Source organism: Columba livia, chromosome W, assembly GCF_036013475.1.
Source record: "Columba livia isolate bColLiv1 breed racing homer chromosome W, bColLiv1.pat.W.v2, whole genome shotgun sequence".
Classification (NCBI taxonomy): Eukaryota; Metazoa; Chordata; class Aves; order Columbiformes; family Columbidae; genus Columba; species Columba livia.
The window spans coordinates 5648260-5660508 of record NC_088641.1 but is presented as its reverse complement, the minus strand read 5'-3'; the positions used below and the strand labels follow the sequence as shown (position 1 = coordinate 5660508).

General features: G+C 39.8%; 1 protein-coding gene across 1 annotated transcript in view; it reads left to right on the top strand.

The window, feature by feature from the left end:
* LOC135577068 (microtubule-associated protein 1B-like) overlaps positions 1 to 8811 on the top strand; it is a 116597-nt gene extending 107786 nt beyond the window's left edge. The window contains exons 7-8 of the mRNA XM_065044728.1: positions 3114 to 3352; positions 4874 to 8811. Of these exons, the coding sequence (XP_064900800.1) occupies positions 3114 to 3352; positions 4874 to 5029 (395 nt within the window). The 3' untranslated portion in view covers positions 5030 to 8811. The remainder of the gene's footprint in view (positions 1 to 3113; positions 3353 to 4873) is intronic.
* Positions 8812 to 12249: the final 3438 nt, after the last annotated feature.

Sequence of the window (12249 nt, the reverse complement as noted above, 5' to 3'; positions counted from 1 at the left end):
GGACATGACTGTCTGCACTTTGGCACCAACCTAGGTGTGTACCTGAGGACATGCACAGTGGGGCATAAAAAGTGCTAAAGAACCATCGACTGCCCTATTGAAAGCTCCTGATCTCATGGGGGAAGGGGGAGGGAGTTGTGCAACTGCCACACCCTCAAAGTCAGTCCATGTTTTAAATATAAATATGGTGTGTTAAGGCCATGTTTAAATTAATTGGCTGAATTAACTTTAGCATTCTGAGAAACCTGATATATCAGTTTGCTCAGATGTAAAGTATTAGAGATTACATCAAATATAAAGAACTTAATATTACCTGTCTTAATTGTTAACCAACTAATAAAATTAAAAGTACCACTTTTGTAAGTGAAGTGCAATCAGTATTAAAGTGAACCACTTTATTCATTGTAAGAATCATGTAGGTGCAATACTCTTAACATAAAATAATGCAATTTAATATTGTGAGAGGCAATTGGATGGTTTCATTACTTTGCTGGATTTTAAAAAGAGTATTTTAGAAAAATGATAACAAAAACAGTTTCAGTGAGCTGATCATGTATATCACATAATCCAATTAAAGTCTTATGCCATCAGTGATGAATAAATATACAGAAAATAAATTTCATTTGGAATGACTGTTGTGTATTTTGAGTAGTAATAAAATATGAACGAGATTACTGAAGGAGGCATTGTGCTAATATGTTATTTTATGGCAGATCTTGTTAGAGAGTGTTTGTCACCGTTTACTGCAGGGTGACAATAAACCATCGCAGATGCTTTCTGTTAACTCCCCGCCCTCCTCACCAAGGAAAGGTAATAGGAGGAAAAGGGAAAGAGACTTGCAAGTTGGAAAAGTTAAAAATGCTTTACTAATGCGACTAATAAATAGAGAAAATAATACAAAATATACAAAACCAATCTTGAATTTCCCGGGGTAGCGCAGCATTGCCTGCAGTGGAGCTGGCGTGGCTCCATTGGTTGCAGGGCAGGCACCCAGAAGTCCTGGGCTGTTCCAGTAAACCGGAACTGGATTCAGGAATCAGGGTCTGGAACCAGGCCTTGGATCACAGGCACAACAGGCAGGGTCCTCTTCAGATGCTGGCCACAGTCAAAGAGAGCGAGACCCTTGTAATCTCCCACATTTACAGGGTGTATGACATGTATGGGATGGAATACTCGGTCAATTTTAGTCACCTGTTCTGTCTGCCTCTCCTTGCAAATACACCCCTCTCACTCACGGGACGTGCAAAATTTATCAGTAACCTTGGCTGCCATAGCAATAAGTCTAAACCTGGGTCTCTTCTGCATGCCATTGCTACCGTTATCAGCTCCAGAGCAGACAGTGTCTGAAAAAGCATGCAGCCAAATTCAGAGAAGTGCAGTTGCTTAGAAGAACTTAGCTGAAAGGAAAATTCACTAAAAGAGAACTGGTCTTGTTTTAAACAAAACCAGGACATTCCACCTCTTATTCCATATCATTTACATCATATGCAAATCACTACTGCTTTCTGCCTGTCTTCAAATGTATATACACACACACAAAAATATGTATATCACTGGTTCATGACTGCAGGTGACTGCAGGTCTCTGTCTGTCACAGCAGTCTCTCTAGGCAGGAGAGATGGTGTGTAATCTGGTTCAGTTTGTGCCCATGAATTTGCAGATCAGAAATGTCAGTCTCAGGGAAGTTATTGGATGCCACTCGATGAAGCTAGCTCAGGGTTCATCACCACCACTGCATCAACCTGAAAGACACTTAAGGAACACTGTTACTATCAAGCAGCAATTAACATAATAAACTTTGAAAGTGAGTATTCTCACCCAGAGTCTCACCTCACCCCTTGAGTTACACATCGGACTTCACCATCCTTCAGCATCACCCACCAAGTACATCCAAGCCCTTGAGCAAAAACAATCCCACAAATGGGTTTACCTTTGCCCAAAGCAGGAACAACCCAGACAGCTTTTCCTAACATATTCCTTCCATGCACCACAGGGACTTTATCCCCTTCTACTGTGTGTAAAAGGTCTGACTGAGGAGGACCAGCTTGATTGATTGGTTCCCTGGTTTTAACTAACCAGGTGGTTTGTGCCAGATGCTTATCCCAGTTTTTAAAGGTTCCACCTCCCATTGCCTTCAGAGTAGTTTTTAACAAGCCATTGTATTGCTCAATCTTCCCAGAGGCTGGTGCGTGATAGGGGATATGATAGATCCATTCAATGCCATGTTCTTTGGCCCAGTTGTTTATGAGACTATTTTTAAAATGAGTCCCATTGTCTGACTCAATTCTTTCTGGAGTGCTGTGTCACCACAGGACTTGCTTTTCCAGGCCCAGAAAAGGTCTAGGATTCAGTACAAGCAAACGAGCATCCAGCTATCTGTAGCTTCTCACTTTTAAGTGGTCCGCTGTTCTTTTCTTACACCATCGTTTGCATATCTCTGTTAGTAGATGCTTTTCAAAGCAGCGGTACAGTTCCTCATGCTGTACATTTCTCCAGCTCTTTATTTTTATATTAGATTGTTCTTCCTTGAAGCATAGTTCTCAGATATACGCTAGAGCTGAAGACAAGGTTCTATTTGATGACATTTAAGTGTAAACTATAATGTCTAATATTTTAGCCAGTGTTGGTATCCACAATTCAGGAAGATGTCAGAAAGATGTATCACAGATTTTTTATTATGAATAATGGTAAAAGCTTTTGTAAAATACCCGATAGTTAGAAACACTAATTCAGGAAATTTTGTCATATTATGGTGCTTATTTGGCATATTACCCTATGATGAATGGCAGGTCACACTAGACAATTGCATTGAACTTTCCTGGCTTTATTATATTATATAGTGAGTTTTTATCATATGATATAGTTAGTTACTTTTATTCCTTTTTTTTCCTCCTAGTACAATCATAATTGGCATACAACAAATCTGGAACATGTCATTAGATGTAGAATGGCAATGCCATAATTGTTTCAGGGATGCAGAAGCACAATTGTAGCTGTACAATGCTTAACCAACACTAGCAATTTTAAGAATATAATCTCAGCAGTTATAGTGGTAATTATAATTGTATGTTTTTTACCAGCCTGTGATATGTTCTTTTGTTTGATTTCCAAAGGACCTGGGAATAGTAAGTCAGCAAAGTCTATGGCAGTGCCTCCAGGACCCCCAGTGTATTTGGATCTGGTGTATATTCCCAACCACAGCAATAGCAAGAACGTGGATGTTGAGTTTTTTAAGAAGGTGCGGTCATCCTACTATGTAGTGAGCGGAAATGATTCTGCGGCCGAGGAGCCAAGCAGGGCTGTTCTGGACTCCCTGCTGGAGGGCAAGGCCCAGTGGGAGAGTAACATGCAGGTAGGCTCTTCACTAATATTTTTACCTGGAAGTTTAATCTTCTCTGGGAAGCAACTACAGGAAGCCAGAGTGGGCAGTTGCTGCTGGGGACAGTTCTCAGCCTGAGCACCTTGGTTCACCAGTAATGTGAGAGGACACCCAAGTGAAGCACAGAGCTGCATCATACTCAGCTGATCTCCCATTTTTGGCTCTTTTGACCTGTCTCTGGAGAATAAAACAGTTGGGAACTGGTTTACAGAGCTGCTTGGCTATTTCATCTTGTTGCTATATCATATACGATGCAAGTCTGGAAACCTTGCAGTTTGTAAGTAGGAAAGAAAAGTGAATGTTTCATGGTTTCTATAGTAATCATGTACACTTGGAAACTTCATGTGCCTTTCCAACATGATAAATAAGTAAACAAAATATTTGGCCATAGTCTGAAGAGCTATCTGTGCAGACTACAGACTGCTGCTTCTCTGGAAAGTTATATTTCAGCACCTTAGAGAACCTTAGTTTACTTTTGATAAACTACTTCTTTACAGTAATTTTATTTTACCTACATCACAGAATGATGGGTTGGAAGGGATCTCTGGAGATCATCTAGTCCAATCCACCTGCCAAAGCAGGTTCACCTAGAGGAGATTGCACAGGAGTGTGTCCAGGCAGGTTTTGAATGTCTCCAGAGGAGGAGACTCCACAACCTCTCTGGGCAGCCTGTTCCAGTGCTCTGTCACCCTCAAAGTAAAGAAGTTTTTCCTCATGTTCAGATGGAACCTCCTATGTTTCAGTCTGTGCCCATTGCCCCTCATCCTATCATTGGGCACCACTGAAAGGAGTCTGGTCCCATCCTCTTGACATCTACCCTTCAGATATTGATAAGATCCCCTCTCAGCCTTCTCTTCTCCAGGCTGAACAGACCCAGATCTCTCAGTCTCTCCTCATAAGAAAGATGCTCCAGCCCCCTAATCATCTTTGTAGCCCGCCACTGGACTCCTGCCAGTAGTTCCTTGTCCTTCTTAAACTGGGGAGCCCAGAACTGAATGCAGTACTCCAGATACAGCCTCACCAGGGCAGAGTAGAGGGGGACAATATCGTCCCTCGACCTGCTGGTCACACTTTCCTTATTGCACTCCAAGATACCGTTGGCCTTCTTGTTTACAAGGGCACATTGCTGACTCATGGTCAACCTGTTGTCAACTAGAACTCCCAGGTCCCTCTCTGCAATGCTGCTTTCCAGCAAGTCCACCCCTAACCTGTACTGGTGCCTGGGGTTATTCCCTATACTTACCCTTGTTGAATTTCATCAGGGTCTTCTCTGACCAGTCCTCTAGTCTGTCCAGGTCTTGCTGGATGGCAGCACAGCCTTCCAGTGTATCAACCATTCTTCCCATTTCAATCCATTTATTTATTTATTGCATAAAGATCCACTCTTTCCAAAAGGGAATCATACTTGTTGGCCAGGACTTCTTACAAAGACATTTTTCTTATCAGTTGTTTCTTTTGTCCATTCCTCAGGAGTTCTCCTGTTTCATATTGCAGGTGACCTTAATCCCAACCCATGACTCAAAAGTGATGAGGGAATGGTACCAAGAGACCCATGAGAAACAGCAAGACCTCAACATCATGGTTTTGGCAAGCAGCAGCACTGTTGTTATGCAAGATGAATCTTTTACTGCATGCAAGATTGAACTGTAAGAACAAGACCATGCACCACAAGATTGAACTTTGTTTCCAGAAATTCTTCAGTTTGAAAACACCTTTTCTAAAAATTGAACCCATCTATTTCAACTGCTGAACTGTTTGCCTGCAAAATGCTATAGTGTATCACAGTGATGCAAGTCACTAATATTTTTCAGTCTTTGCTGATTGCTAAAGAAAATAACAGCATTCCCATAGTAGGGTTCAAATTAATGCAAAAATACAGATCCAGTTTCATCTCTGCTGAACATTTGGAAACTATGTACAAGCATCCCCAGCTGACTTCTGCCAGGTAGAGGCATTTGCCCTCTAAAGAAACAAAAAGGGAGAGAAAGAGAGAGAGGAGTAGGAGAAGAAAGTAATAAATAATTAGATCTCCAGTAGTCTCATGGCAATAGCTGTATCACTTACTGCAGTTTGTTTATGCACTCACATGAAAAGGTTTTAAATTTTTATCAGTCTGAGCTATCACAAAGGAGGTCCTTACTTTAAAGAATTAAGTTAGCTGGAAAAAAAGAAGCAGCAAAATGTGACTAGGAAGGGACGTACAACCTAAACGCTCATTAGCAGTTTTTCACTTTAATTTGAACTCTGCATACAGACATACCATAACAATCATAGGCCAAATATGCATGTAGTCTGAACCCTATTCAGAATTCTAAACCTTGTCTTTCAACATGCAGAATTGTTGGTCTAAGGCATGCTCCCAGTAAAAATCCACTCACTCTAGTCAGAACACATGCTTAAACACCCATGTCCACTGTCAATTAACTGAAGCAAAATACCAAAGCAGTTGGGAGTAAATACAGTAGACAATTTGCCTTAGAAAGTGACTTGAATGTACAAATAAACTTGATGCACTTTTTTTTTAATCTTGAAACAGCAAATTTATAAAACATCTGCATAGGATCATAGTTAAACCAGTAAAGAAGTGTGAGTGTGCACGTGTGATACTAGAAACCTATCTGGTCAAACAGCTTGGTGCTATGAATTACCTATGTCAGTTCTGTGAACAATTAATTGATGCACCAAGACAGCTCAACAAGGCAAGATGAATATATTTTTTTGAAAGCTTCTTTTGTACTGTGGAAGCAAGATTGAAGTGGTGTCCAGTATCAGAGTTGCAAAACCTAGTGAAACATTCAGGATTATGAAAAAGGTTACCTGTGAGTCTGTACAGTAATCAACCTTCCTTTGTCTTACCTTATTTTATTTTTTTTAATTTAAGAGTAAATATGGGAACAACTGTACAGAAACCTTTTTTGTTGTTTGTTTGTTTTTTTAGTGCTGTGTGAACTTCTAACAGATTTTTAACAAAAGTTTTCATTTACAGGAAAATTAAAAGAAAAAATTTCCAGGTGAAGGCAATATTTTTAGTAGTTTTGTAAGATAAATTAATAATGTTGTTTAAGGTTCTAGTGAATGGATTTTGAGGTAAGACTGAAAATAGCAAACTGCCAAGACCTTTTTGGGGAAAGGGGGAAGGGGCACCCTGGTGATAAAATTAACCTACTGATAATGACATAAAATGGGATCTGAAATGTTGATTGCCTAATATTTACAAGGGTGTAACGTACATTCTCAATCCTCACAGGATCTTGAAAAAAGATAGAATAAGCAATAAACTAAGTCCTTTCCCTTTCCTCCTTCCTCTCTCTCTTCCTTTCCCCCTTCCTTTCCTTCTCTAGACTGCTTGCAGCAGAACAGCATATAGAACAGTTGTGTCATTTAAGACAGTTTGGATTTTTTAGTCTCAGAAGTTTTATTCCAACAAAAAAAAAATTGTTACATTGTAGAAGGTTTGCAAATCTGAATTTAAAGCAAGTGTAAAGGCCTCCAAAATGAAGATATGTGCTGGTCTGTATGATTCACCATTATGACTGGTATTAAGTTTCACAATGTAGTGAACTATGACATCACTTTATTTTCTTTACTTATAATTTATTTCAAATTTACATTGTTATGGTATTTTTGTTTAATAGGTATATGTTTGCACTCCTAATTTTTATGAGGCTTTTTTTATACTTCTTTAGGGCTCTTTAAATGTGGGCTCCTAAGGTATGTTTAATGCTGTGAATTACTGTTTGTCAATTGTTGGGTTTTTTTATTTATTTTTAATGTCTTTTTCTTTTAGGTATCTCTAGCAATGTTGTTTTATTTATTACTATACCTTTTAAGTCATTAACTCATAATGACTATAGCAGAAAACACAGATGGAAATGTGAAAACAAGCATGTTTCCTGGACTCATAATTATTCACTTAAAATTGCTTTTGTAATACAGTCTTCAAAGTGATAGGCAAAATGTTTGGCAGAATAGTTGTACTATTTCTACAATTCTGTTTTGCCTACTTTTTTATATAGATCAGATTTCAAACTTTTTGAGTGGATGGGAACAGATTTTCTCATTTTCTGACAATATATGAAATGGTTTGTACCTCTGCTTTGGCAGAAAATCTAACTACAGCAGTGGTCCTGAGACTAATCTCACTTATGCCACTTACTCTTGTGAATCAGGAGCAATTTCACTACAATCAGGGAAGTTATAGTAATTTGGTCCTACTGTGAATAAGATTAGAATCAAGCCTTAAATCTCCCCAAGTAAGTTTGTGATGACTCAAGCATTTGTTTAACTTTAAAAATAATAATAATTAGACGATTACAACCAATCTTAAAATGTTCATTCATTTTTTACTATTCTGAGGTATTGCAATGCCTGTTCCATCCATTCCCTTTTAAACGGTACTCACACCTGGGTGTAACACAGCAATGACCTCCTCCATTAGCTTCTCTTGCCCTTAATGTCTTTCCTGCCTATGGAACTAATCTGACTGTGCTAATCATAATACCATACAGTTAGTTTAGTAACAGTCATCAAAATGTACCATGTACATTAACAATAAGTGCCATTGATCAACATAGATTTCTAGGAGCATGTTTTGTTATTGATTAATTATGAAGATTCAATAGGATACTCAAATTATGGTATTACCCACAACAACACCGCAGTCATGATCTTTATGCTATTACTATACTGCTTCATAAAATTCAATGAAGTATTAACTATAGAGATCACGCCCCACTCCTAAACTTGAATAGGGCCGCTCTTGCATGCCTTTTCAAAGACCTGTGGTGGGCCTGACTTCATTGACCTCTACTTTTCACCTCATCTTTCACAGAATTCACTTTTGATTTTTTTATTATTATCTTACATACTGTGGTGAATGGAGCTGACTGCGTATATGAATGTTTTTTTTTTTTTTAATTGTCTACAATAGCTTATGCATTTTAGGAGAGTTCTGGTACTCATTTACTAAGATTTAATCAATTTGTTAATTGCATTTTCAGTCCCTCCCACCACAAGCAAGTCAGCTCAAAAGAGCACTTACTGTGCATTTAGGACATTTCTGTCATATGATTCTCTTTGTTCATCTGTTGCAAGAGGTTCTTGCTCAGTAATGATGTTTTGACAGAAATAGTCATTTTGTTGGTCTGGATCTATTAGAAAAGGAAAAAGTATAATGCTTACACTTGTAAGAAATTGTAAGCTTTCATCTTTTCACTTAATAGAACAAAACACTAAAAGCAACTAGGGGTAAGCATTTCTTAGAATGTAATTATATTATTCACCTGGTTTAAAAATGTTTGCTATTTAAAATTTTTAAAAAGGGTAAAAATTCTGTTTTCAAAAAAAATCTAAAAAGAAGTAACTAAATGAAACAGCGGTGTAAAAACATTGACAGAAAAAATTAAAAAAATAGAAAAAAAAAGCTTCTCTGCACAAGACTGGCTAGATGCTCCAGATGGCAGAGCTACCTCTTCAAGACTGGGCTATAATCACAACTGTAAAAGAGGAAATCTAAAATATGCTTTCACACATTTGCATGCAGTTGTCATCTTCCAAACTATGGAAAGAAACAGTCTTGTTGCTGGCTGATAAGCACCTCACACACCTCCTCTCTCTTGTTCTGAATGGTGTTTGTGTCAATCTACAGCTGTGTATGGTATTATGTCTTATAATCCTGCATCACTTCTATCCATCATATTTAATGTAGAAAATTAGTTTCCAGTGAAAGTAATATGCAGTGCTTTTATGATATTTGTGTGCTATGTCCCCTCTTCTACTGAGGATATTTGATGTAAAGGAAACCATCTCAGTTACACAATAAAATACAAAAGTGGTAAAGTGGTGTTGACATTTGTCTTTGTGTATGTGCGTATGTTAGGGAGACTTATAAATTAAGTGAAACAAATAATCTACTCAAACAAGGTTTATTTTTGGCTAGCCAGTTAAAGCTCCATTAACACTGGTTGCTTGCAGATTTGAGATGTCAAGCGGAATTGCTACTACACAGCTGACGTAGAAATTCCTAAGCTTTAGAAGGGTAACCCAGAATGCACAATCACTCACCCATTAAGATGAGGGCTCTCATCCTCGAGAAGATAAGTTGGGAGGTGTAATAAATTTTGACTTAGTCTTGTAAGTAACAAAAGTTATTTCTGGTTTTAATCCCCTTCGGCACTCTTTGGATACTGGATATTGTTTTACACGAATGGGTATTTCTGGACTAGAAATTTTAACTTTAAAGGGTGTTATGTCCAGCTTCCCTACTGAGTCTTCCGTATACCATACTTCAGGATTAATTTTATTTTCATCTTCCACTTTGAGGGAACATAATCTTATTCGAATTTCTTTCCCTATTACTTCTAAATTGATACCCAATTCGATTATTAAATCTCGCCCCAAGAGATTATATTCAGCTTCTGGAACTAAAAGCAAATTTCCCACTCCTATTTTGGAGTCGGTTTCGATAATTACCCCCTTTACAACGGGAACATGAAATGGCTCCCCTTTTGCCCCAATTACTTGCATGGTGTCGGAGGATATTTTGCATCCCCTGGGCAAGGCTTGTATGGTAGATCGCTCTGCCCCGGAATCGACAAGAAATTCAATTTCTTGCTGCTGGGGGCCCACTTTCAATTTTATCAAGGGCTCTGCTCCTTTTTGGGTCCCCAGCAAAAAGAGCCCCTGACACCCCTATTCCGCTTTAAACATTCTCTCATCCGCCATTTTCTTCCTACAGTTCCACTTAATGTGCCCTTTCTTTCCACAGTAAAAACATTCTATTAGCTCACCCCGTTCTGTTGTAGTCTCGCTATTAAGGGGTCTTGTCTTAGGACTAGGCCCCTTATACTTTGCCCTTTGATTCTTGGATTTCTGAGCTGTACCTTCTCTGATTGCTGCAACCATCATTCGTACAGTCCTCCACTCTTTTTCATCCTCTCTCCTGACATACACTTTCTGAGCTTCCCTTAGTAGTTCATCTAATCCACGATTTTGCCAGTCCTCAAGTTTTTCCAGTTTCTTCCGAATATCTATCCAAGATTTTGCTACAAATTGCGTCTTTAGCAATGCCTCCCCTACAGGGGTGTTGGGATCTAATCCTGAGTATAACTGTAAATTCTTTCTAAGCCATTCTAGCCATTCTGTGGGCGTTTCATCTTTTTTTCTGGTGTTCACTAAACACCTTTCCAATGTTCTGCCCCCTCGGCACAGATTCTCTAATACCCTGGACTAATATAGTCCACAGATCTTGCATATGACCCCTGTGTAACGGGTCCTGGTTATTCCAGTCGGGCCTTTGCAGCGGCCATTTAGTGTCGGCTGCAGGACCCTGTTGATGCTGTTCATCCCAAATCCGCATACCAGCCCTACGGATCATTCCCCTCTCTTCTGCAATGAACAATATTCCTATTATCGATTGTAATTCGTCCCAAGTGTATACGTTGGGCCCTAAAAATTGGTCAACCCGCTCCGCTACTCCCAGCGGGTCTTCTAAAAGACTCCCCATTTCCTTTTTTTTAAAATCTCTAACGTCTCCAGAATTGAGGGGCACCGCCACATATCCCATTGCAATTTCTCGCAACGGATATAAATGTCCCATCACCTGATACTGCTGCTGTCTAGTTTTACTATGGGTGACGGGTCCTGTGGGTTGACTAGGGTCCGCTTCCTCCAGGTTCGGTACTAGTGGTGGAGCATTTGGGCTAGGGGCCGGCACCGGGGGTAGTGGTGGCGGCACATAAGGTGGGAGAGTTACGGGAATCTCTTCCTCATGCTGCTTATTTCTTCGTTTATCGTGCTCCTCATCCCCCTTTTCTTTTAACGGATACAAGTTGATCCTAGTTTCTGACCCTATCCATAAGCGCGCATAATCACTCTCCTCTTGACTAAATGGTTCTTTTGAGTTAACATAAAGATTCAAGGCTTGGCAAATCCAATCCTCAAAGGACCCAAATACTGGCCAAAACAAATAGGCCTAACAAATTTCCTTACCACCCCAAATTTCCATACAATAGTGTATCATTTTTATTTTACTCTTACCCCGTCTAGAGGGGTAATCATTCCAATATCTAATCATTAATCCTAATGGACTGTCCTGGGAGTTTCGCTTGCTCCCCACCCATGGGACCAGAAGGCCTGCTTTGCTTCTGTCCCATCTTCCAGGGTATACTCACACACACTCACACGCGCTCCCCTCATTCGTGACTCGCTCCCTCGCAGGCTACGAGAACTGCACTACTGGAGGGTCCGCACTCACTTCGCCCGCAATTGGACATCTCAGTCGTCGTACCCCAGGAATCCCAGCCCCAACCCAAGTGGAAATCCGGCCTATACTCACGTGTCCTGCGTCTTCACTCGGGTCTTCGTGCACAAAGTTTAAGGGGCTGCCGGCGTTTACTTTGCTTATTGCAATTTAGAAGGTTCGTCGGTGAAGGATGGCGGCAAAATCCTCCAAGGGCCGCTAGAAAAAGAAGCGGGGTGTCTCCCTCAAAAAGGATCACCGCCGAATATCCTTCATCCGAGTCACAGCACCAAATTGTAATAAATTTTGACTTAGTCTTGTAAGTAACAAAAGTTTTATTTCTAATCAAGCAATAAGCAAAGACAGCGCTGGGTGCGGCCTAGAGACCTCAGTCTCCCTTGCGGCACACGCACACACTAATGCAGTTTACTGGGTTTTTTATACTCCATCTCTGGTCCACAGCTTCCGGGTGTAACTTTCCACTCATATTGAAGGCTCGTATTGTGGTGGGCGTTGACTGCTGTGTAGCCAGTTTCGATCGCCTTACTTTGGTTACTTATTAGGTAAATACCTCAAGCAGAACAAAGCAAGTAAGAACTCAAACAAACATCTCCTTGTTAGGTAAATACAT